Below are 26,935 nucleotides of genomic sequence, written 5' to 3'. Positions count from 1 at the left end.
CGATTTTACAGAAACTCTTCAGTAAAAAAAAATTAGGTTTTACATCACTTACACACTATGTGATCAAAAGTATCGGACACCTGGCGATAATGACTTACAAGTTCGTGGCGCCCTCCATCGGTAATGCTGGAGTTCAATATGGTGTTGGCCCACCCTTAACCTTGATGACAGCTTCGACTCTCGCAGGCATTCGTTCAGTCAGGTGCTGGAAGGTTTCTTGGGGAATGGCAGACCATTCTTCACGGAGTGGTGCACTGAGGGGAGGTATCAATGTCGCTCGGAGAGGCCTGGCACGAAGTCGGCGTTCCAAAGCATCCCAAAGGTGTTCTATAGGATTCAGGTCAGTCCATTACAGGGATGTTATTGTCGTGTAACCACTCCGCCACAGGTCGTGCATTATGAACAGGTGCTCGATCGTGTTGAAATACGCAATCGCCATCCCCGAATTGCTTTTCAGCAGTGAAATGTAAATGTGTGACTAGGGCCTCCCGTCGGGTAGGCCGTTCGCTGAGTGCAAGTCTGTCGATTTGACGCCACTTCGGCGACTTGCTCGTCGATAGGGATGAAATGGTGATGATTAGGACAACACAACACCCAGTCCCTGAGCGGAGAAAATCGCCAACCCAGCTGGGAATCGAACCCGAGCAGTTAGGATTGACATTCTGTCGCGCTGATCCCTCAGCTACCGGGGGGCGGACTTTCAACAGCGGGAAGCAAGAAGGTGCTTAACACATCAGTGTAGTCCTGTGCTGTGATAGTGCCACGCAAACTAACAAGGGGTGCCAGCCCCCTCCATGAAAAACGTGACCACACCATAACAGCACCACCTCCGAATTTTACTGTTGGCACTACACGCGCTGGCAGATGACGTTCACTGGGCATTCGCGATACAAACTCCCTCCCATCGGATCGCCACATTGTGTACCGTGATTCGTCATTCCACACAACGTTTTTCCACTGTTCAATAGTCCATTGTTTACGATCCTTAGACTAAGCGAAGCGTCGTGTGGCATTTACTGGCGTGATGTGTGGCTTATGGGCAGAAGCTCGACCATGAAATCCACGTTTTCTCACCTCCTGTCTAACTGTCACAGTACTTGCAGTGGATCCTGATGCAGTTTGGAATTCCTGTGTGATGGTCTGGATAGATGTCTGCCTATTACACATTACGACCCTCTTCAACTGTCGGTGGTCTCTATCAGCCCACAGACGAGATCGGCCTCTATGCTTTTGTGCTGTACGTGTCCCTTCACGTTTCCACTAAACTATCATATTGGAAATAGTGGACCTAGCGATGTTTAGGCGTGTGGAAATCTCGCATACAGACGTATGACACAAGTGACACCCAATCATCTGACCACGTTCGAAGTTCATGAGTTCTGCGCCGTCTTCTGTTCTCTCACGATGTCTAATGACTACTGAGGTCGCTGACATGGAGTACTTGGTGGTAGGTGGCAGCACAATGCACCTAATATGAAAAACGTAAGTTTTTGGTGGTGTCCGGATACTTTTGATTACATAGTGTAGATTTATATATCAGCTTCATGATGACGTGTCATCATTCAGTTAATGGTCGCAATTATTGTGAAATCTGAATGGAAATGAGACATTGCGCGAAATTCGAAATAGTTCGCAAAGAAAAATAAGCATCGCTAAGATTTTGTGTTAAGCTCATATTACGTAATATGTTGCTATGTATTAAATTTAGCTAAAATATTGAATTTTTCTTTAGACTTGGGTAGACGTCTCTATCTGTTACCGGTCTCGAGAAAACTGATCTGATGTAGCACACTGATTTGCGATAGCGTGCGGTGCGATTAAGCCAGAATGAAATATCCACAAAATTGCTCATGTTTTATAAACAGTTTGAGATACCGAAATCAATTTTTGACAAGTTATAGCACGTAAAGAAGAGAGTAGTTTTACATATGGTTACTAAGCGTTACTTCATTATCTGCCTCGTTATTCCAGTAACTACAGACTTTTTCGATGAAAGAATGTAATTTTAAAGGCCACCAATACCTGGTGAAACGATAAATGTTATGGGTTTTGGAACAACGTAAGTGAAGACATAACACGTTTACTTTTATACCGAGAATGTGCTTTTTCATAGGCTACTGATCTTACTTTTCCCCAGTTCCTTTCTTAATAAACTTCTGTTTAGGAATCCTCTCGCAATTGCGTCTGCACAATATATTAGTGATATTGCATTATGTAAACTCCACTGTGTTTAGGCAAAAGAAGCAAATTATAAATTGGCAACAGAAGAAACGTATAGGTTATCTCAAAATTCGCTGCTGTGACGCTTCCCTGAAAGTTAGAAATGGTTAACCGTTCAGGCGAAAATAAATCACTGCTTTTGTTGAATTTTCAGCGAAATTCTTTTTTGAATGGTTAGCATGCAAGTGTGGGCGTAGGCTTCAGTTTAGAATGGCACTTCCTCTCCAGCTCTCGTCACTTCCCCTACAGCACCTGCACATAACCCCCACCACTACCGCTCCCCACACGTGCTCTACTGATTGCCGTGTTGTTCTGTGCAGATTCTATTACAGAGGCTCACAGTTCGATTACTTTTCGTTAACTTGGAAGTTCTTCAGTCTAAAGCTTTATGCACTGAGTTTCATCATTCTCTCCTACATTTCAGATTATTTAATGCCCTAGTGGAAGACAAGTATAGAAAACTTGCATTTCTGTCATTGTAAGAAATTTTTTCTTCATGTGCACTGCTATAACGATGTGGTGTATGTCTACTGTTTCATTATTTTGAGCCTGATACAGAGCATTATTTCTGTTTTTTGGATGCTCATTCACGTTCCACTCAATTTTTTATTTAATTTTTGTGCTTACGCATGAAGCACACATATGCGACGCGGTCTTGGGTACACCTGTTGCCAATGTTCTCCTTTATCAATTCCGTGATCATCTACGAGGCAGTGAAATAATTTAGCCACATACAGCTTCTCCCATCGACTGATAATAAATACCACGCTCAGTATGTATAAAGTTTTAGGTTATGGAAGGTGAGTTTTGTCCATGACAGTGGGACAAGGATCTTCTGTGGCTGATTTCTATAAAATGTACTGTTTTCATGCAATACTTCATGCAGAACACGATAGAGAGGGCTTCAGTTTTTGTTATAATATGTGCAGATTTTTTCTTTGAACTACATCAGTATTTGATTACGTTGATGAGGTATTTTCTGTGTTAGACTTTTTTCATATTAAAGTATTGTGCTTACATTCAAGGGAATTCAAACCACAACACAGTGTTTAGGTACAAGTTAACCACATTTACACTCTATGATTTTGAGAGACTGTTAAGGGTGATTACTCACCGCGTGATGTTCAGTTACAATCAATTAGCGCATCTTTTTACCAATCAGTATATCTTTGTATAGCTTAATACTTCTGTTAATTGGCTGGTGATCCATCTAGTTATATTATTTTTAGTAACATTATTTATTACATCTGTTACTTTTAGTTCATATTTCAATATTTTCTAACTTTCTACAAGCTCTTTATTTTTTAATTGCGTTGCTGCAAAGAGATCTTTTGTCAATAGAAATTCAAAATGAACAGTGCCAGGTCGATACAATTATCTTGATATTTCAAAGTAGACCTGCACTACTGAATTAATGCTGTTCATTTTCACCTCTTATTGACACATGATTGCCTTTGGGCATGTTCCAATATTACCCACAGCATTAAATATAGGAAAAATGAAATGTTTTGTAAGAGTGGTCTAAAATTAACCAGAATGGCCGATTAAATTTACACTATTAAAATTTAAATTTTACTCGAACAGGGTACAATTAGTACACTTTTTCAATTTTCCAAGCAGTCAGTAATTACAGATGTAAGATGCTACAATGCCTATTGTGATGTGCAATTTATTTTATATCCATTATTTTCAATGTCACGTTCCGTGGGTTTTCTGGAAGTGTGTACTTCTGTGATTATTTCCTTGTTTACTTCCTAGTCAGACGGGGTGACAGAATTAATTATTGAATCATGAAAATTCATGTAACAGAGGGCTTAGTCTAACTATTCATTACAGTATACTAGTTTGTAAGACGGTGTACGAGTTACAAGATGTATCCTGTTTGGTTACGGTGGAGATAGTCGGCGTAAGTCGCTAGGAACCACCCAAACACAGCATATTGATTGACAGCGGCGTACGTTTTCCAGTGCTGTTGTCGGATCCATGAAACCTTGGTGAATGTAGTTAGAAAGTTGCAGGAAAGTAATTATTGGTTTTCGAACAGTGACAAGTTAAACAATGTCATACAGGTCAAAACGTGGCAGGAGATCCTTGTTTAAACTGATTTTATAAATTTAGTAGAAGCGCCAATTTTTCCAGCTCCACCTACAAACGTTAACTTCGTTAACCCTCTGAACAATATATTGCGCAATTTGTCTTGGTTGCAAAAAGTGCAAGGTGCAAGTTTAGCTCTGTGATACGCGTCAAAGCATGGCAGGCGATCCTAGTCTACAGTTAATACTCCGAGCGATGTGTAGTGTCATATGTCTCATTTGTCAAGAGTATGTGATGCAAGTTTAACCCTGTCATGTGGGACTAATCATGGCAGATTATCCTTGTTTACATCAGTTTTATAAATTTAGCTGGATCGATAATATTTTCCAGATCCGCAGATAAACGTTAACTTAATTAATCCTGTGAGCAACACATCGCATAATTTGTGTCTCGTTCGCTGGGAGTGCATGGGTACTGGCTGTGGGTGCAAGTGAGATTTTGAACAATATAACGACAGCTCCGAGTACAGTAGGAGGAACTTTACGATCAGTGACAACAAAAGACTGAGTCACACCGACAGGCGATCACAGACAATTCAATGATTAACGAGACTGCTCTCCGAAAACAGGAAATCCTGGTTCGAATACCGACCTGATACAAATTTTCAGACATCGGTAATACAAACGCTTCATCGTATTTCGACTTGTACTTTCAAATACATAATTCCAGCGCGCCTGTAGTGATAACCAATGAAAAGCGCAAAATTTAAAGTTTTGTTTATGTCGTTGCACGTTTCATTGCGATTCACCAGGTGACAGGGAGATAGCAGTTTGCCTAATGGCGACTAATCATGAGAAAGCATTTTTTGTGTTGCAATATGAGAAGACTGAATCCGTAACTACCGAGCAACGTAGTTTCCCAAGACAGGACAGCCACAAGCCCACAGAAGCATTCTGCGGTGGTGTCGACAGTTCAAGGACACAGGTTGCCTTTGTAAAGAACGAAGTTCCTGGTAACAAGGTGTTGCAAGTGAAATAGTGGAAGGACTAGACGTGGCGTTCTTCCACAGCCCACAGAAATCTACACTTCGTTCAAGTCCCAAATTGGGCATCTCCCAGGCATCTTTATGAAAGATTCTGCGCAAGCGACTGATCAGAAACCATATCGCCTACAGCTGCTGCAACATTTACGGCCAAGCGGCCACACCATCAGCCGAAAATTTTGTGATATTTTTCCAGGAAGCGCTGTTAGATGATGAATTTACTCACGTTCAGTGATGAGGCGACGTTCCAGGTAAACTATCAAGTGAATCGTGAAAACATTCGCATATGGGACAAGACAAATCCTAATGTTCCAACGGAGATTGGAACAGACTCTCTAAAGGTTAATGTCTTCTATGCTAAAGGTACTGGCCACCACTTTTTTCCTGGAAATCACCTGACAGCTGATATACCAGACTTCATATTCCAGCAAAACTGAGCTCCGCTTCATTGGCATGAATGGTGCTTCGCCATCTTTAAGGAAATTCCAAATCGGTGGACTGGGCGCGGCGCTGGATGATTTGGGACTCTTTGGGTGACCCCCAATGTCCCTTTACTTTAAAGTTTCCGATTTCTTTCTTTGGAGATACGTGCAAGACAGTGTTTACGTACCACTTTTGCTGACAACATTGACTGAACTCTAGGGTCACATGACTGCTACACTGGTCAACACAGACAGGGATGTACCCGAACACTTGTAATGATGTTATAAGAAACTTTTCATACAGTGTATCAGTTACTATTTTTTACGTAATACTTTGTGGAATAGGAACGTCATTCAGCAAGTAAAGAACTTTTTCTTTCTACAAAAATTTTTATTTGCTATAATTAAAGGAATCTGTGTTTTACATATAATTTGATACGCTAACAGTTTTCTGCGTAGTCACTGTTCAAAGTTAGGTAGTTGTCGTCCCGTTTTAACAGCTTTTCTATACCTTCTGCATACTCAATTGTCGCCAAGTTGTTGAACGGCTGATTAACGGCTTTTTTAAGTTCGTAGCGCTGTCCACTCAAAAAATCTTTCGATTTGTGGAATAAGGGATGATCACTTGGGGCTGAGCCCGAACTCAATGGCGGATGTTGAAACATCTCCCACTAAAACAGCTGAAGCAAGTCCTACGTCACTCCCGATGCATGAGGACGTACATTATCGTGAAGGAGGGTGGCTCCACTGGTCAGTGTTCTGTGTCGCTTGTTTTTAGTGGCACGACGAAGTTGCTGAAGTGTCTGGAAGCAGGCCACTGCATAACCTCTAACCATGTAGTCGACAAGCGGGGCACACTTACGATCCCAAAACTCCGTAGCCATAATCTTTCTTGTGATCAAAACTTCTTTTGCTTTTTTAAGTTTCGTTAGAATTGGAAATACGCCACACCACTGATTGGAGTTTTGTTTCTGGTGTGAAATAAGTCTCCTCACCAGGGTGATTCAAAAGTTCATCGCCATCCTTTTCATAGCACCGGCCGGAGTGGCCGTGCGGTTCTAGGCGCTACAGTCTGGAGCCGAGCGAGCGCTACGGTCGCAGGTTCGAATCCTGCCTCGGGCATGGATGTGTGTGATGTCCTTAGGTTAGTTAGGTTTAAGTAGTTCTAAGTTCTAGGGGACTGATGACCTCAGAAGTTGTCCCACAGTGCTAAGAGGCATTTGAACCATTTGAACCTTTTCATAGCGAATGAGAAATGTCAATGCAGCTGCCGTTCATTTCGCTTTGTGTTCATCCAACAGAATTAGAGAAATCTGCCTGACACACATTTTTATAGGCCTGATCTGCAGTAACGATGTCGTACAACACAGTTCTTGAAATGTCTGGAAAGAATGAGTACAGCACACTACAGCACACTTGAATTTTGGTTTCAATGCTTGCTGTGAGTCCGTCAGTCACACTGAGGACCGGCTCGAGTGATCTTCGTCGTGAACATTCTTCCGTCCGCCATTAAACATAATACACCGCTTCCAAACTGACGCTTCGTTCGTCACATTGCCGTAAACCTCAGTTATCCGCCGATAAATTTCCATGGGTCGGGCTTTTCACGAGTTTAAAAGGCTGATAACACTGCATACCTAACATTTTGTCACACCTTTTAAAGCCGCACAGCTAAGCAGTATACAATCGCATTGGTTCGTAGCTGCCGCTATATTGAAGAGGATGAGCAGCAAGGTCGGTGGGCGGTTGGCGGACGCAGTCACGTGTTAAAACAAAACGTTCTTTACTTTCCGAATGACCCTCGTACGCCGGCCGGGGTGGCCGAGCGGTTCTGGGCGCTACAGTCTGGAACCGCGCGACCAATACGGTCGCAGGTTCGAATCCTGCCTCGGGCATGGATGTGTGTGATGTCCTTAGGTTAGTTAGGTTTAAGTAGTTCTAAGTTCAAGGGGACTGATGACCTCAGAAGTTAAGTCCCACAGTGCTCAGAGCCATTTGAACAATTTTTTTTTTTACCCTCGTACACTCATTCAAAACTTGCTGAATCACTCGACATAAAAGTTTTCTGGGTTAGGTACCGCGTCATAATGTAAAAACTATTGCTGCTGGAGAAGAACCAATGTTTCGGCCACGATTGCAGCGGCCTTCTTCTGGGTCTAATGGTGCGTTCTAGCTATGCAGTGTCCCTTACATTTTGTTGTTAGTGTTCACTGCGCATGTCATTACGTCATAATTTTAAAAAGGTAGTTAGTTTCATTGGTCACTTAAGGAAGAAGGAGCGGGAACTTTATTCTAATGGGTAATTGCGGTGGAGGGAGAACGTGACCTCTGCTGTCTATTGGCTCTTGTGTTATGTACCATGATTGGTGGCCGCCGTCGAGTAAGAAGTTTGCTGCTGTTTACCAACTGCTGGACGTCGGCCGCGCGGCGGCAGTTACTCGCCGGTAGTGTTGACAGTGCGGTCTGTTGGGGTCTGATTGCTGGCAGCCAAGATTGGGCAAGCCCGAGTCCATCCTCCCTGTTCATGTTGTTAGGGTGTTTAAGTATTTCGATGGCCTCTCTGATTTTGCGTTTCGTCATAATTGGCTGCTTGGCCAACACACAGGCTTCACTGAATTTTATTTCTTTTCCGCAGTCATGGTGATGTTCTGCGACTGAGGATTTGTTGTGTTGCCCTAGACGAATATAACGCTCGTGTTCCCGAATGCACGTTGCTGTTGGCCTACCAGTCTCGCCGAAGCATGCCTCTCCACATTCGCATTCCACCTTGTAAACACCTGCAGTGTGTAATGCATCCACCTTGTCCTTGGTGGAGCCTAGCACGTCCTGGATCCTACGACCACTATAGAAGACAGGCTGCACCCCAACGCGGCGAAGGTGTTTGCCTATTCGGTCACTAACGTTTTTCATATAAGGTAAGCGCACTGTTTGCTTCAGCTTGTGTATTTCCTGCTTATCTTTCTTGCTTGTGTTTATCGACTTATGGCTGTAGCCATTGGCTAGAAACATTGTGCGTAACCTTTTAAGTTCAGGTGTGATGTTTTGAGCATCACTTAGGCGCTGCGCAGGGATTGCCAAAGAGCGGATAACAGAGTCCTTCTGCGCTGGGTGGTGGTAGGATTCGTGCGCAGCGCAGAAGAATCACCCAGCGCGTAAGAACTTAAACACCTTAATAACATGAACAGGGAGGATGGACTCAGGCTCGCCCCATCTTGGCTGCCAGCAATCAAAGCCCAACAGACCGCGCTGTCAACACGAGGCACGGGCACTACCGGCGAGTAACTGCCGCCGCGCGGCCGACGTCCAGCAGTTGGTAAACAGCAGCCAACTTCTCATTCGACGGTGACCACCAATCATGGTACACCACACAAGAGCCAATAGACAACAGAGGTCACGTTCTCCCTCCACCGCAATTACCCATTAGAATAATGTTCCCGCTCCTTCTTCCTTAAGTGACCAAGGAAACTAACTACCTTTTTTAAAATTATGACGTAATGGCATGCGCAGTGAACACTAACAACAAAATATAAGGGACACTGCATAGCTAGAACGCACCATTAGACCAAGAAGAAGGCCGCTGCAATCGCGGCCGAAACATTGGTTTTTCTCGAGCAGCAGTAGTTTTTACATTATGACGCGGTACCAAACCCAGAAAACTGTTATGTCGAGTGACTCTGGCCGCGGAAGCCTACGCAATTATATTGCTGAATCACTTTAATCACTCTTTGTTCGAGAAATAAAATTTTTAAAAGGAAAGTAGTCACAGGATGACAAGAGGACAAGACCAGAGAGGAAAGTCGCAGCTAGGGATGACGTCACAGCCGCAGCGGGCAGTGGAACAGGTTACTCACACAGTGCCATTGTCGGCCCAGCCGTATATCTCGGTGACCGCCAGCGCTCCAGAGGTGACGGCCTTGATGGACTTCCCCGTGACCGAGACCACGTGCGGGAAGCTGGCGCCGCCGCCCTGCGGCACCCAGTCGATCGTTATGAAGGTCGACGAGTTGCCCCCTCTGAAGAAGGACACTTGCGGGTCCAGCCAGCCCGACGGCTGCGCCATCTTCACGCCCTGCATCACAATAACAACATCGTCAGTGCCAGTCCGAGTCTACAGCAGCCAGCAGTAAACAACTTGCAGACAGTTGTGGGCTACGCACTCAGTAATGGGTGGATCAGGGCAACTGAACAAATACGGTATTGAACACTGCAGCCAAAAACACTGGCAGAGAAAATATGTCATGCACCTTAAGATTGTCAACTGAACAAGCATAAATCGCATCTGGGACAGGCGAAGTAAGCTGGGTTTCTAACATTCTGCATGGTGTCTGTTTGTTCTAAGTCGTGTCTCCCTACCACTTTCGCGCAACGACGCTCTGAGTGTGTTTTTTAGGGAATTTACTAGTTTGAACCTGGGACCTGTTGCTGGTAAGGAGACGCCAGACCACACATGACATGTAGAGTTCATAAGAGTTCAGTGAGACTAGCGATGATATAATCAAATACTTAATGATTTCAGCGTCAGCTCCACTGCACTCCCTGTAAAAGAAACTTAATACTAACTAAATTTAGTGGAAGGGGTTTTTAGTTAGCTGGTAAAATAACGTCGAAAAAGAAGTTAAGTTTACTACTGGAGTTTTTATTCTACTCACAAAACATTGTTTATAAATTGCACTGTTGATAAAAGGAAACATTTTAATACAGGGTGATAAGAACCAACTGTGTTCAACAAAAATGTGAACGAATATTCCCTGAATGGGTTTCCAAGTTCTATAATGGATCGAAGGATGACCTATGCCATATCAGATATATAATCTAGGTTTAAGTTAAGTTTCATAAAAGAGAAAACTTTCAAAATGGTCTACAGTGACCATCAATTATCTTTAATTACTTATTTAACTTGTTCTAAATTACAGTGGCTGATGTGGCTTCTCAATAATTATATAACAGAAAAATCATCGCGTTTCAGATTTTAACTTCAAGTAGCAAATGTGAACACCACGAAGTTTAACTGACGGTCGACACTAGTATCGCGTAAAAAGGGGATGTAACAGATGAGACTTCTGCAGTTCTGAGTGAAGCCTTATGCGCTCTTATGCGGCATTGCGTGCGTTCATTACCTTGTCGGTGGTTAAAGCAGCGTCATGGGTGGCGGGCGGCGCAGCTCCACACACCTCGCCGTCTCGGTAGCAACTCTCTCGAACTTCTCCTTACTACAATTTACCGAAGTTAGTTTAGGAAAAGGTATCTGGCTGTGTTTTCAACTGACCAATCAGGGTCTCAATGTTAACCTTAAGCTCCGCCTACAAAAATTCTGTCTATCCAATGAGATACATTATACTTTTCGTGGTGGGGCAATGTTTTTAATGTTTGCTACATAACAGAGATGAGTATAGTCTCACGCTAAAATTTGCAGCTGGTGTGGCACTTTTAAAGTTATCGTAAGATCTATACTGTTCTTCTGGAGGGCTCTATCTTTTAACGTGGGCTGGGGGGGTGGATCTCCCGGCGATCGGCCGGCGATGTAGGTGTCTGTCCCTCATCGTAGGGCCTTCTAGCCTACACGGCTCTGCTCTCGGCTTCTCGTTTCTCCCCTCGGAACTGCGTCTGTTTCACGGTGGGAAGGTATGACATGCATTTAGGTGTTCTTGTGTTAGTCTGTGGTATTCCATTTGCTCACTCATTGATCATATTACTTTGGTTAATTTAATGTCAGGATTTATTCGGAGCTATGTGACATACTGCCGGATTTGCTATCATGTCAGGGTTTTAATGGATGGTATTGGATTTTAGTACACCTTACAGGTTATCTAGCCCATGGTACATGAAATACACGGCGCAAAAAATTACAGTGTCACTTTTTTGAATCCTGACATTAGCCCCTATCGTGGTGAAGAAAGTTGAAATTTGGCTCAAAGATGACTACAACCTCCCTCTGTAATGATGCAAAATAGTGGCGTCCTGCGACATCACCCTCGGAGACTTTTCAGACAGCAAGGTGTCGACACATGCGAAAGAAAGGCCAGAGCTCAGTTCATATTAGTTGTAAGGTGAGTCAGTGTTGTCACATTGACACAAAATTTCTCTCTCCAGTGCCGCCAATGCCAGCCTGAACGTGTCATATTATGGGAAAGTCGTCACCCCTGCCCCTATCCCACCCTCCCACGTTACCCACCCCTTTTCTTAACACCTCTGGAGTGGAGGTCAGAACCGCGATGCCTAGCGTTGAGGTCACGCTGTTCTCTTACGGATGGCAGAGGAAAACATTTCGGACATATCGCCACTCAGAATCGACACTAAAAGGCCTCAGGAGGTGGCCTAAAGACCGTTTGTGAAAGCACCCCTTCCGTTGGCTCGTTCATTTCCAAACATTTCGCGGCGGAAAACGATTGTCTGTAGTGCGCTGTGCAACAGTACGACGTTCCACCGTTCGCGTCAATGCAGTCTCTGATCGCATCGGGCGGTACAGCGTGTCGTTCTCAGAACACAGCATGTTGTTCCCAATGGAGAGACGTCTACAGACGTTAAAGTAACCTCTGGCGTGCCACAGGGGAGTGTTATGGGACGATTGCTATTCACAATACATATAAATGACCTAGTAGATAGTGTCGGAAGTTCCATGCGGCTTTTCGCGGATGATGCTGTAGTATACAGAGAAGTTGCAGCATTAGTAAACTGCAGCGAAATGCAGGAAGATCTGCAGCGGATAGGCACTTGGTGCAGGGAGTGGCAACTGACCCTTAACATAGACAAATGTAATGTATTGCGATTACATAGAAAGAAGGATGCTTTATTGTATGATTATATGATAGCGGAACAAACACTGGTAGCAATTACTTCTGTAAAATATCTGGGAGTATGCGTACGGAATCATTTGAAGTGGAATGATCATATAAAATTAATTGTTGGTAAGGCGGGTACCAGGTTGAGATTCATTGGTAGAGTCCTCAGGAAATGTAGTCCATCAATAAAGGAGGTGGCTTACAAAACACTCGTTCAACCTATACTTGAGTATTGCTCATCAGTGTGGGATCCGTACCAGATCGGGTTGACAGAGGAGATAGAGAAGATCCAAAGAAACGCGGCAGGGTTATTTGGTAAGCGTGATAGCGTCACGGAGATGTTTAGCAGACTCAAGTGGCAGACTCTGCAAGAGAGGCGCTCTGCATCGCGATGTAGCTTGCTGTCCACGTTTCGAGAGAGGGCGTTTCTGGATGAGGTGTTGGATATATTGCTTCCCCCTACTTATACCTCCCGAGGATATCACGAATGTAAAATTAGAGAGATTCGAGAGCGCACGGAGGCTTTCTGGCAGTCGTTCTTCCCGCGAACCATACGCGACTGGAAAAGGAAAGGGAGGTAATGACAGTGGCACGTAAAGTCCCCTCCGCCACACACAGTTGGGTGGCTTGCGGAGTATAAATGTAGACGTAGATGTAGTTGTACTAGATCACTTATAGTTGTGTCTTTTCGTTACTCCTCGGACAGTGAGTCGCTTTGCTAACGAGGATAGAGACTGAGCCGGCCGCGGTGGTCTCGCGGTTCTAGGCGCGCAGTCCGGAACCGTGCGACTGCTACGGTCGCAGGTTCGAATCCTGCCTCGGGCATGGATGTGTGTGATGTCCTTAGGTTAGTTAGGTTTAAGTAGTTCTAAGTTCTAGGGGACTGATGACCACAGCTGTTAAGTCCCATAGTGCTCAGAGGCATTTGAACAGAGATTGATATTGTCAAAAGCTAGGTATTTGTAAGAGAATCAAACCTAGAAGGATGATGCAACTATAGTTCAATTCTTTTATCTTGGCGGTTCGCGCATGCCCGCCCAGACGCGGGAGATTGTTGCGTTGCCAGTTGTACGCGCCAAGAGAAGCAGCGCCATAGTATAGTTCGCAAACTTGCGTTTAGGGGGGAGCGCACAGTTTATGAAGTAAAGCCACCACGGCCGCATTAACCCTTTCGCTGCTACAGAGACGTGCTCCCCGCATTCCGCAATGTGCGCGATTTTGTCATCATTGCATTGCTCGCCTGTGCAGATACATGGTGTTTCGACTGCTTTGACATACTTTATCATTCGATTTCATAAAAACTATTTGGCCCAAAAATTTGATGACTTAGTTTTCTTTCCATGTTCAACGCAGTTATTGTGCAGCATTAGATGTAGTAAACCATTGCACGAAATTTTGAACAGTTTGCAGAGGTAAAAGTCCATAGCGTATATACTTTCCATATGTCCGATTTTAGTTGCCACTAGAAATTTCAAAAAATTACATTCAAACGAATAAAATTCATGAAGTTAGACACTTCGATATTGTTTTTAAATAAAGAAAATACTAAGCACCAAACAAGGTTTGAACTCAGAACCTTTCACTTTGCAGCTATACACATTTTTTTTTTTTTTTTCGTTCGTTGTATCTGCTCGGGGCGGACGTCGGAAGACAACCATGTCAGTTCGTTGTTGATCCATTAACTCAGTTTTTTTTATTACAGAGGGCTGCTAACCCTCTGACCGAACACGCTGAGCTACCGTGCCGGCTGTACACTTTAACCGTTACGCTAACGCAACTCGTAATTAAATATTTCTCATGGACGACTTTAAAATATCACGCAAAATACCGACAAACACTGTTGATATGACTATGAATTACTCATGTTTCGTCAAAGTGCAATTGGAAATAAACAATTACCGCTGTTCTTTATTGCGAAAAAGCGGTTATTGAGAATGATACAAACACCTTTCCTTGCTATCGCCTGAATTAGGAGGCTTATTGCTTGTTTGGTTTAATTAATTAATAGAATATGAAGCAATTGGTATAAAGAATGTTTTTTCCAAACTTTCTATAAAAGAAAGTCTGGTATCAAGACATTGCTTTTGTTCTATTACTTTATTTATGACTGGACGTTTCTAAAACTGAAGACACTCGTCCGTGCTCTGCACTGCAGTCGAGCTCTGGCAACGTCGTTCTCTGACTATGTTTTGTGACGTCAGATGCGCAGAACGTACCTAAACTCGGCCGCCGTCATAGATGACGCGCACTTTAACTACAACGAAAATCTGTGAAGAACGACAAAAAAGAAGAAACCAGAAATTCCATTATAGTTTTTGGTCTTTCATGTGACTTTGAAACTGGCCCCAGCGGGTTAATGCGGGGAAGGACACAAAACAGCGAAATCATTGGTCCCAGCGGATTAGGGAAGGACGGGGCAGCAACTCGGCCATGCCCTTTCAAAGGAACCATCCCAGCATTTGCCTGAAGCGATTTAGGGAAATTACGGAAAACCTAAATCTGGATGGCTGGACGCGGGTTTGAACTGTCGTCCTCTCTATTGCGAGTATAACAGGTCCGTGTACCACTGCTGTATGTCTGAACGGTTCGAAGACTCTGTAAGATATATATTCAGCAATCAAGATTTCTTGCAATGGTTAATATTGGGCCAGCACTTTCCTACAGACCCTTGGGCATGCAACATTTAATGCTGCTTGTAGGCATCCAGTACGGACGCATTGCTAAAACAAAGAATTTGTAGGGACGCCGAACTCACCTGCCGGCCGTGCATACGTTTGGTGTCGCTTTCGGTGTTGTAGGAGACAAACTGCCGCACGTTGGACACTCGGTTCTTCCACGATACCATTAGAGTGTTGTCGTCAGCCCAGCTGACGTCCTCTGGATTGCAGTCCCTGTAATGTAGAAGTCAAACTATTACCACCCATCCATGCTGAAGTAATACTTGCTCGACAATTGCCACAACCTAATGCACGTTTGAAGTAGCCAAGTTGTTTCTATTTCGTCTCCATAGGCATAGTTGACGTGGTACGGCTACCAATGCTATATCAAAATGGTCAGTTCACAATTTTTTGTAATTTTTGTTTTATGGGGATTAGGCCGTGGTCCAAGGGATATTTCTCTGCCTGACGTTTCGTCTTCCAATCCTGGAAACATCATCAATGGTGTAACACCTGCAGCGCCTCCCGATGTTGAAAAAACAAAAATAGCTCCAAAGATAGCTCCCATGTCCTTAAAATATCAATTCACAAAATGACCAAAGTCCCTCCACAAGTAGTAATTACGAAAAATAAATAAAAAACAAATAGAGGGAAATACACTCCTGGAAATGGAAAAAAGAACACATTGACACCGGTGTGTCAGACCCACCATACTTGCTCCGGACACTGCGAGAGGGCTGTACAAGCAATGATCACACGCACGGCACAGCGGACACACCAGGAACCGCGGTGTTGGTCGTCAAATGGCGCAAGCTGCGCAGCATTTGTGCACCGCCGCCGTCAGTGTCAGCCAGTTTGCCGTGGCATACGGAGCTCCATCGCAGTCTTTAACACTGGTAGCATGCCGCGACAGCGTGGACGTGAACCGTATGTGCAGTTGACGGACTTTGAGTGAGGGCGTATAGTGGGCATGCGGGAGGCCGGGTGGACGTACCGCCGAATTGCTCAACACGTGGGGCGTGAGGTCTCCACAGTACATCGATGTTGTCGCCAATGGTCGGCGGAAGGTGCACGTGCCCGTCGACCTGGGACCGGACCGCAGCGACGCACGGATGCACCCCAAGACCGTAGGATCCTACGCAGTGCCGTAGGGGACCGCACCGCCACTTCCCAGCAAATTAGGGACACTGTTGCTCCTGGGGTATCCGCGAGGACCATTCGCAACCGTCTCCATGAAGCTGGGCTACGGTCCCGCACACCGTTAGGCCGTCTTCCGCTCACGCCCCAACATCGTGCAGCCCGCCTCCAGTGGTGTCGCGACAGGCGTGAATGGAGGGACGAATGGAGACGTGTCGTCTTCAGCGATGAGAGTCGCTTCTGCCTTGGTGCCAATGATGGTCGTATGCGTGTTTGGCGCCGTGCAGGTGAGCGCCACAATCAGGACTGCATATGACCGAGGCACACAGTGCCAACACCCGGCATCATGGTGTGGGGAGCGATCTCCTACACTGGCCGTACACCACTGGTGATCGTCGAGGGGGCACTGAATAGTGCACGGTACATCCAAACCGTCATCGAACCCATCGTTCTACCATTCCTAGACCGGCAAGGGAACTTGCTGTTCCAACAGGACAATGCACGTCCGCATGTATCCCGTGCCACCCAACGTGCTCTAGAAGGTGTAAGTCAACTACCCTGGCCAGCAAGATCTCCGGATCTGTCCCCCATTGAGCATGTTTGGGACTGGATGAAGCGTCGTCTCACGCGGTCTGCACGTCCAGCACGAACGCTGGTCCAACTGAGGCGCCAGGTGGAAATGGCATGGCAAGCCGTTCCACAGGACTACATCCAGCATCTCTACGATCGTCTCCATGGGAGAATAGCAGCCTGCATTGCTGCGAAAGGTGGATATACACTGTACTAGTGCCGACATTGTGCATGCTCTGTTGCCTGTGCCTATGTGCCTGTGGTTCTGTCAGTGTGATCATGTGATGTATCTGACCCCAGAAATGTGTCAATAAAGTTTCCCTTTCCTGGGACAATGAATTCACGGTGTTCTTATTTCAATTTCCAGGAGTGTATCTAGTATAGAAAGCAAAAGAAAAGGAAAATTTAACTATAAATTTTAGAAACATGGGAATGGGGAAAAACAGTAGAAAATATTAAAATATTAGTTATTCCAATACGTAAGAAAATCAATATTATAGTTATAGAACGTAGGTCTGGGACACCATAGATAGTGTTTATTAAAGTATAAAGAGCCATACGTTGTAATTACGACACTCCAGTCTCTAATTTGTTCTAGTTCGGAAGTTATTTAGGACGTACAGCTTTAGAGAACAACAACTGGGACTTTATTAAACGGGGATCAAGAATAGATCGTGACGAAACTGTTTTTGAGGATTGTCAATTCAAGACTTTAATTTGGACATTTATCAGATTAGATAAACGGGAAGGCGAATAGTAATCTCTTTGGCTTTAATGTCAATTCGTGTGAATATTTAAACGCTTTACTGAAATGAGAATTTTAACCGGATTCGGACTTTGATTTGTGATAGTGGGAAACTTTAACTTCACGCGACTAGTAAATTTTTTTTTGGTTGGTTGGTTGGTTGGTTGTTTGTTTGGGCAAGGAGACCAGACTGCGTGGTCATTGGTCTCATCGTTTTAGGGAAGGATGTGGAAGGAAGTCGGCCGTGCCCTTTCAGAGGAACCATCCCGGCATTTGCCTGGAGTGATTTAGGGAAATCACGGAAAACCTAAATCAGGATGGTCGGACGCGGGATTGAACCGTCGTCCTCCCGAATGCGAGTCCAGTGTCTAACTACTGCGCCACCTCGCTCGGTACGCGACTAGTGATCATAGTTAATGACAGTTTGCGGATATTAAATAGAAATAACTTATTTACCGAAAGTGACAGGATATTATCTATCATCTCTGATGCTAGCGGGAATCCTACTTAGACATCTAATTAAAGAACTTCTTTGAATGAGATCGTATGAGTGAACCTATTTATTAATAATTCTTGTCAATAAACTGACGTTGTTAATTTGAAACATAATACAAGTCTTGAACATTAATTTAGATTAATAAACGTTAAGGATACGTGATGTATGCCAAGGACATACTAGCGATTCGTAACTAAAACAATGGAACGAAAGGTTAAAGTATCGTCGTCTGTAAACAATGGTAGTAAAGCTACTAAAGATTTTTTCTCTCAGAGTTGGGAAAACTATACGTGTAATGACCCACGTTTAACATTGTGTTTTAAAAGTAATCAAACTGATACTTAGCCGGGACAATATTAAATAAAAGTAAAACCCTTCAATGACAGTCAATATGTAAAAAATAAAATCAAACTTTCACCTATTAGACGAAAAAGTGAAAACAGAAAAAGGGCTGCTACAGTGGCTACAACGACTCAGAAAGCAGTTACAGTCTCAAACAACAGTTTATATGTATCCACGCAAAGGTCAGTTTGTGATAGCTGCGAAAGATGGCGGAGTTGCTTTGACGTGTGTTATTGGAGTTTGTGACGGAGAAGAGTTGGAGTTGTTGACTTCGTTTAGCAGTAAGCCCTGTAACTTGTTTAATTTCAATCCTTCTTCTCTTCTGCTAAAATTATTTTTGTGCCATTTGGAATTTCTGTGGCCTCTCTCTGTACTTGCCAGCATAATAGTGATAGCGTCTTGGTAAAGCCATAGTACCGGCGAAACGAATTTGATGGTTCCCTGGTCCCACTGCATGATCTGCTACTGTCGATTTATCCTTGTTGACCAGACGACAATAGCTCTTGTGTGTCTTAAAGAAGGTTCTAATGTTACATTTATAATAGCCATCGACGAAATATGCCAAAGGCCTTGGCGCAGTGGTAACACTGGTTCCCGTCCGATCACCGAAGTTAGCACTTGGATGGCTGACCATCCGGTCTGCCGAGCGCTGTTGGCAAGCGGGATGCACTCAGCCCTTGTGAGGCAAACTGAGGAGCTGCTTGACTGAGAAGTAGCGGCTCCGGTCTCGTAAACTGACACACGGCCGGGAGAGTGGTGTGACGCCTGTGGGCTGAGGATGACACGGCGGCCGGATGGTACCGCTGGGCCTTCATGGCCTGTTCGGGCAGAGTTTTATCGACGCAAATACTGGCCGTCGCGAAGGCCTGCATTGTACCGGGTGTCCCACATAAAACCCGTTAAGCCTCACATACCGCTTAATCATTTGTCGAATCACTTTCACAGTGACAACACTGTATCGAAAGTTAGCTACACTGCATTTTATCGGAAAGTTGATTGCAGCTGTGTATTCGTGCGTCAGTTGTTGTGAGAAGCTCGTATCGTTGAGCTGTTACAGAAATGGGGCAGTTTGTATTAGAACAGCGAACTGATATTGTGGAGTGTTACATACAAATTGGTTCCGTCAAGGGACATAAAGAAATGTTTCAAGCGAAGTATCCTGGTAGGAACCTCCCCACGCCCAGCACTGTTCATGATCAGTACAAGAAATGGAGGGCTATGGAACCGTTCAGAATGTTCAGAGGAACATGCGACCGGCAGTGAGTACCCCTGTAACCATAGAAAGAATTCGTATGGACATTACAAGAAGTCCCCGCAAGTCGATAAGAAGGTTGTCACAGCAGGTTGGTGTATCCCGTACACCGTGTACTAAAAGATATGAAATTAAAATCCTGTTGTGTGAGTATGGTACGAGAGATGAAATGTATCAAGAAAAAAAATTCATTACTGTATCTGGCTGTTAACAAGCTAACGGTTACTTGGATCCCCTCCTTTACTTCATGTCACATGAGACCTAGTTTCATTTGCCAGGTTATTTGAAATCTCAGAATTGCAGATATTGATCGCAAGACAACACAAATATTCTGCATGAAGAACCTCTCCATTTACAGAAGGTAGATGTTTCGCATGCGTTTTCCAGTACGCGCTTTATTGACCCCATATTTTTCAGGAAGTAGGTACACGGCTCGTACAGTCTGTAGATCAACCATGCCTAGGCGGTACCGCGATTCGATCGCGTCCGTATTGTTACTTCTGTCAGGAAGGGCTCTCAACAAGGGAACTGTCCAGGCTTCTCAGGTCAGATCGATGTTTTTCGGGCATGGAGGAGATACAGAGAGACAGGAACTGTCATTGAGATGCCTCGCTCATGCCGCCCATGGCAACTACTGCAGTGGATGACCGCTACCTACGGATTATGGCTCGGAGGAAACCTGACAGCAACGCCACCATGGAGAATAATGCTTTTGGTGCAGTCACAAGACGTCGCGTTACGGCTCAAACTGTGCGCAATAGGCTGCATGATGCGCAACTTCACTCCCGACGTCGATGGCCAGGTCCATGTTTGCAACCACGACACCGTGCAGCGCGGGGCATATGCCTTCAACCAGACAATCATTAGAGATGTGTTTGGAGGCAACCCGGTCAGGCTGAACGCATTATACACACTGTCCAACGAGTGCATCAAGGTGGAAGTTCCCTGATGTTGTGGAAGGCATTATGTGGTCATGGAAGGTGCCGTAACGGCTGTACGATACGTGAATGTCATCCTCCTGCCGATAAAGCAACCACATCGGCAGCATACTGGCGAGGCATTCGTCTTAATGGACGACAATTCTCTCCCCATCGTGCACATCTTGTGAATGACTTCCTTCAGGATAACGACATCGCTCGACTAGAGTGGCCAGCATGTGCTCCAGACATGAACCCTATCTAACATGCCTCGGATAGATTGAAAAGGGCTGTTTATGGACCCACCAACCACTCCGAGGGATCTACGCCGAATCGCTGTTGAGGAGTGGGACAATTTGGACCAACAGTGCCTTGATGAACTTGTGGACAGTATGCCACGGCGAATACAGGCATGCACCAATGCTAGAGGACGTGCTACTGGGTACCGGTGTGTACAGCAATCTGGACCACAATCTCTGAAGGTCTTGCTGCATGGTTGGAAAAAATGCAATGTGTGGTTTTCATGAACAATAAAAAGGGCGGAAATGATGTTTATATTGATCTCTATTCCAATTTTCTGTACAGGTCCAGGAACTCTCGGATCCGAGGTGATGCAAAACGTTTTTGATGTGTGTAGTTTCAGCTCTAGGAGTTTGCGAGCGGTATTATAGTCCACTGTGAAGGCAGAATTTATAGGCATGCAACGTTTATCCACAAACGGCACTGGGTTCATCAACGCTGCAGTATCATACCCGCCAGGAGTGCAGTCGGTCATTACGCATCACAGCTCTGCAGGTAGAGAAACAATCACAGTAAATGTGTTGAGCTCCATTTACTTGTTCTTTGAGCTCTTTACTGTCAGTGCCAGTCAGACCTTCAACCTGAAGGTATTCTGTTTCTTGAAACTAATCGTACGAGACAACTTAGTGTGTATGTCTAATTTTCATGGGCTCCATTTTTATGAAAGTCATAGCTGTTCTCCCAATCTCAAAGCTAGATTAAGAAGGGACTTGAACATTTCTGAATTTTTCTATTGTTTGAAAATGAAAATTTTTACGATAATTAGTTGTATTCATTCTAGTAGGATACCTTTTCGTTTTCCTTGATCTCCTAATTAAGCAAGAGGTGACTATCATCCCGGCTAGATACCTCATATACATTCCTCTAGATGCTGACTGTGAATGGCAGGGCTGTTTTTAATTCATTTATAGGCGTGATATTTCCAATGAGGACACAACATTGCACAACAAAACATAGACACGCCGTATATACTCCAAAACATTCGGGATTTAGAACGTTATGAACTCAAAACCAGTTCTGTCTGAAAGAAAGTCGTGAGTGAAACTACAAATCTGGCCCAATACTCGGCGAGCTAATATTCTGTGCGGGAGTGTACCAAATATCCTCCTGAGGTCGACAAGCACAGCAGCAACCTGGGCGCCAATGTCTACGGCGTGCTTACTCTGACGGATGGACAGAGTAAGGTGAGATCGCAAGATCTCTGCTTTTGCAGAATCTACGAGATGTAAAGTTACGAGAGTGATAACACAGTGAGCGATCTCGCAACGCTGTTTTGTTCTACTTCCGTAGATCGGTGTGTTCATTCTATCCAGATCCTCAGCCCGAGGTTCGCTCCGTGCAGCCATCACGTGCTTTTTGAGAGCGCCGTCACTGAACTTGTGTTTTTGTTGTATGCTACGAAAATGGATCAGCGCAACTTGGAGCACCGATACGCCGTCAAGTTCTGTGTTAAGCTTATAGAATCTGCGAGCATGACCTTTCAAAAGTTGAAACAGTCTTATAGGGAACATTCCTTATCAAGAGCACAAGTCTTTCGCTGATACAAATTATTTTTGGAAGGCCGAGAGGATGAAGACGAAACTCGCTCAGGGAGACCTTCAATCAAAAACCAACGGGAACGTCGAAAGTGTATGTGACCTTGCGAGATCACACCCACGTTTAACAATAATAATGATGGCTGACTTGTTAAACACTTCATTGTACATTTAATTTCGTCTGAAGTTTTGCATAAGCGAAAGGTTTGTGCCAAAATAGTGACGAAAAACCTCACAACTGAGCAGAAGGACAATCGAAGAAACGCGTGCGTTGATCTTCTTGAGATGACTGCCAATGACCACGAATGGTTCAGTGGTGTGATCACACATGATGAATGCTGGATTTCTGAGTACGATCCTGAGACGAACCTGTAAAGTGAGGAGTGGTACTCTGAGAGATCTCCTCGACCAAAAAAGCTCGAATGAGTAAATCAAAGATCAAAGCAATGCTCATTTGCTTTTTTTACACCAGGGGTATTGTGCTTAAAGAATTTGTTCCTGCAGGACAAATTGTAAACCAACTGTTTTACAAAGACGTCCATGAAAGGCTCAGGAAAAGGGTGAATCTAGTGAGACCGGACGTTGCAGGTAAATGGATACTGCATCACGACAACGCCACATGTCACACGGCCAATTTCATCACCGAATTTTTGACTTCAAAAGGCGTCCCTATTGCTCCAGAGCCCCCTATTCACCTGATCTGAGCCCTTATGACTTTTCTCTTTTCCTGAAACTGATAAATGTCTTAAAAGGGCGTCCTTTTAGTATTCTGGGAAAAAAATCAAAAGAATACACTCGACATGTTAAAGACCCTATGAGTTGAAACCTCTCAGCGCTGCTACCTGGACTGGGACAACGAATCTGCCGTTTCATAGCTGCCGAAGGGAATTACTTTGGAGGGGACAATATTGTTGTTTGGAAAAAATAAAAAGTTCGGAAGATAACAAAATCAGTCTCTCTCTTCTCACACACCTCGTATGTTGATTTTCATACAGGAAATTTTTGATCACCGAAAACGTCCTAATCCATGAGTACAAAACATGTATTCGATGACCCTATTTGACAGGGAGAATGAACTCCGATTCTTTCAAATAGCTTAGTTACTAGGAGCTAGAGCGAAATATCTCCGGTTAGCAACGTCAACAACCATCAGTTTTCGTGTATTTCGTGAAAAATGTTGAAAAATATAACAAATCAGTTATCAGTTCATCTTTAAATTGTGTTGCCGTGTGGTTGCGGTGTCGGTAAGCGAGTACGGCAGTGTAATGGCGGCAGCGGGGCTGCCTGAAGACAGCCGTTCGCTTTTCCTACGTCTTCGTGGCTGTCGCTCGCGAGGCAAGCGTGTTTACCTTGCTGTTGCAGTTTGTAGCTGTGTACTGTAAATGTATTTACTTTGTTTTCTTGTTTAGTGCCGTTTTGGAGGTTGAAGATTGATCTTTTTAAGTGTAATTTTCGAAGATGGATACTATTTCTCCTAGAGATACGATCAAGTCGTCGTTCAGTCGTGAATGTCCTAAGCCGAGTTCACTTGAAGTTCGTAAGTTTGTCACTGGAGCGGCAGAAATCCCTTTACATCACATAACTGGAATTCTACTGTCGCAGATTATTGCTGTGGTTTACGTCAAATTATCAGATAGCGAGTGGTGTAATCGAGTTATAAAAAATGTGGCGGTACGTTAAAATTCAGTCACACGGATGGGAATAATAGTGAGGTAGAAGTGTCGCATGCAGGAATGGGCTTCCGTACTGCCCGCGTGTCTGAGTTGCCTTTTGATATTCCACCTGACCAGAATAGTCGACCGCTTAGTCAATATGGGCGTGTATATTCAGTAACTGACTAGAAGCGGGGTAGCCGTTTTCGTTTGCATCTCCATCTACATCTACGTGATTACTCTGCTGTTCACAATAAAGTGCCGGGCAGAGGGTTCAATGAACCACCTTCAAGCTGTCTCTCTACCGTTCCACTCTCTAACGGCAAGCGGGAAAAACAAGCACTTTAATTTTTCCGTGCGAGCCCTGATTTCTCTTATTTTACCGTGATAATCATTTCTCCCTGTGTAGGTGAGTGCCAAAAGAATGTTTTCGCAATCAGACGAGAAAACTGGTGATTGTGTGTGAAATCTTATGGGACTTAACTGCTAAGGTCATCAGTCCCTAAGCTTACACACTACTTAACCTAAATTATCCTAAGGACAATCACACACACTCATGCCCGAGGGAGGACTCGAACCTCCGCCGGGACCAGCCGCACAGTCCATGATTGCAGCGCCTTAGACCACTCGGCTAATCAAAACTGGTGATTGAGATTTCATGAGAAGACCCCGTCGCAACAAAAACGCCTTTGTTTTAATGATTGCCACTCCAATTCACGTGTCAAGTCTGTGCCCCAACTTCCCTTATTTCGCGATAATACAAAACGAGCCGCCCTTCTCTGAACTTTTTGTATGTCATCCGTCAGTCCCACCTGATGCGTATCCCACACCGCACAGCAATACTCCAGAATAGGGCGGACAATAGTGGTGTAAGCAGTCTCTCTAGTACATCTGTTGCATTTTCTAGGTGGTCTGCCAATGAATCGCAGTCTTTGGTTTGCTCTACCCACAAGATTATCCACGTAATCGTTCCAGTTTAGGTTACTTGTAATTGTAATCCCTAAGTATTTAGTTGAATTTACAGCCTTCAGATTTGTTTGACTTGTCGCGTAATCGAAATTTAGCGGGTTTCTTTTAGTACTCACGTGAATAACTTTACAATTTTCTTTATTCCTGGTCAGTTGCCACTCTTCGCATCATACAGACATCTTATCTAAATCATTCTGTAATTTGTTTTGGTTATCTGATTACTTTACAAGACGGTAAATAACAGCATCATCTGCAAACAATCCAAGACGGGTACTCAGATTGTCTCCTATGTTGTAAATATAGATCAGGAACAATAGAGGGCCTGTAACACTTGCTTGCGGGACGCCGAATATTACTTCTTAGTCAATGAGTTTCCGTCTATTAATACGAACTGTGGCCTTCCTGACAGGAAATCACGAACCCAGTCGGACAACTGAGGCGATATTCCATAGGCACGCAGTTTGGTTAGAGCACGCTAGTGAGGAACGGTGTCGAAAGCCTTCTGAAAATCTAAAAATATAGAATAAATTTGACATCCCCTGTCGATAGCACTCATTACTTCATGAGTATAAAGAGCTAGTTGCATTCCGCAAAAACGATATTTTCTGAATCCGTACTGACTGTGTGTGAATAAATCGTTTCCTTGAACGGCGTTCGCCAGCTTATTTATTTAATATTTAATCGTGTCCAAGCCATAGACAACCCACATATTACGTATACACACAAATACAAATACAATACACATATGTATAAATAAAACAAACACAAAATGGAGAGTCACATTACAGTATAAAGACAAACATAGTATATATATCATATCACGTCGCGCCAAAATTCAGCGCATTTAACTGCCACTGCCGTAGCGTAAGCCAGATCATCTTTCCTGCACACTTCCCCCATGTTGCTGCACTCCAGGAGGTGGTCCATTGTTTGGGTCTGTCCGCACTGGCACGTGTCCGTCCCGTCTCGGTATCCCCATTTACACATGCCTGCCATCTCGACTGCTAGTGATACGAAGCCGTTGGGATCCAGCACGTCGATCCCTATTAGCCTGATTTGGCAAAACACATGGCGTGATTCATCACTGTGTCAGGCTATAGAGCACGTGTCATGTACGATGGACAGCCAAGAACGTGCGCCACTTGCGACTCTCCGGGCCACGTACGGGCCGAGTGCCCAGCTGCCTCCCGGCGACGACGCTGCTCACCCAGCCGCCCCGGCAGTAAACGTGCCCCGGATCCGCGGCCGTGGCCACGACTCGAACGACCTCCGCGCGAGACAGCCCTCCCGTGGAACAGACACAGCAAGTAGACCGGACGGCACCTGCCACCACCCAACACAAGACTGCAGATACACTACTGGCCATTAAAATTGCTACATCACGGAGATGACGTGCTGCAGACGCGAAATTTAACCGACAGGAAGAAGAAGCTGTGATATGCAAATAATTAGCTTTTCAGAGCATTCACACAAGGTTGGCGCCGGTGGCGACACCTACAACGTGCTGGCATGAGGAAAGTTTCCAACCGATTTCTCATACACAAACAGCAGTTGACCGGCGTTGCCTGGTGAAACGTTGTTGTGATGCCTCGTGTAAGGAGGAGAAATGGGTACCATCACTTTTCCGACTTTGATAAAGGTCGGATTGTAACCTAACGCGATTGCGGTTTATCGTATCGCGACATTGCTGCTCGCGTTGATCGAGATCCAATGACTGTTAGCAGAATATGGAATCGGTGGGTTCAGGAGGGTAATACGGATCGCCGTGCTGGATCCCCACGGCTTCATATCACTAGCAGTCGAGATGGCAGGCATCTTAACCGCATGGCTGTAGTGGATCGTGCAGCCACGTCTCGATCCCCGAGT

The 26,935-nt window shown here is 44.7% G+C and overlaps 1 protein-coding gene across 1 annotated transcript in view; it reads right to left on the bottom strand.

Annotated features, from left to right (window-relative positions):
* The window catches only part of LOC124616606 (venom dipeptidyl peptidase 4-like), a 424,228-nt gene that overhangs the window by 83,913 nt on the left and 313,380 nt on the right, over positions 1 to 26,935 (bottom strand). The window contains exons 11-12 of the mRNA XM_047144927.1: positions 15,253 to 15,388; positions 9,570 to 9,787 (exon numbers count right to left, since the gene is read on the bottom strand). Of these exons, the coding sequence (XP_047000883.1) occupies positions 9,570 to 9,787; positions 15,253 to 15,388 (354 nt within the window). The remainder of the gene's footprint in view (positions 1 to 9,569; positions 9,788 to 15,252; positions 15,389 to 26,935) is intronic.

The sequence above is a fragment of the Schistocerca americana genome, chromosome 5 (assembly GCF_021461395.2).
Source record: "Schistocerca americana isolate TAMUIC-IGC-003095 chromosome 5, iqSchAmer2.1, whole genome shotgun sequence".
Taxonomy (NCBI): Eukaryota; Metazoa; Arthropoda; class Insecta; order Orthoptera; family Acrididae; genus Schistocerca; species Schistocerca americana.
Note: the sequence above shows the minus strand (reverse complement) of the source record. Positions and strands in the feature narration are given on the sequence as shown.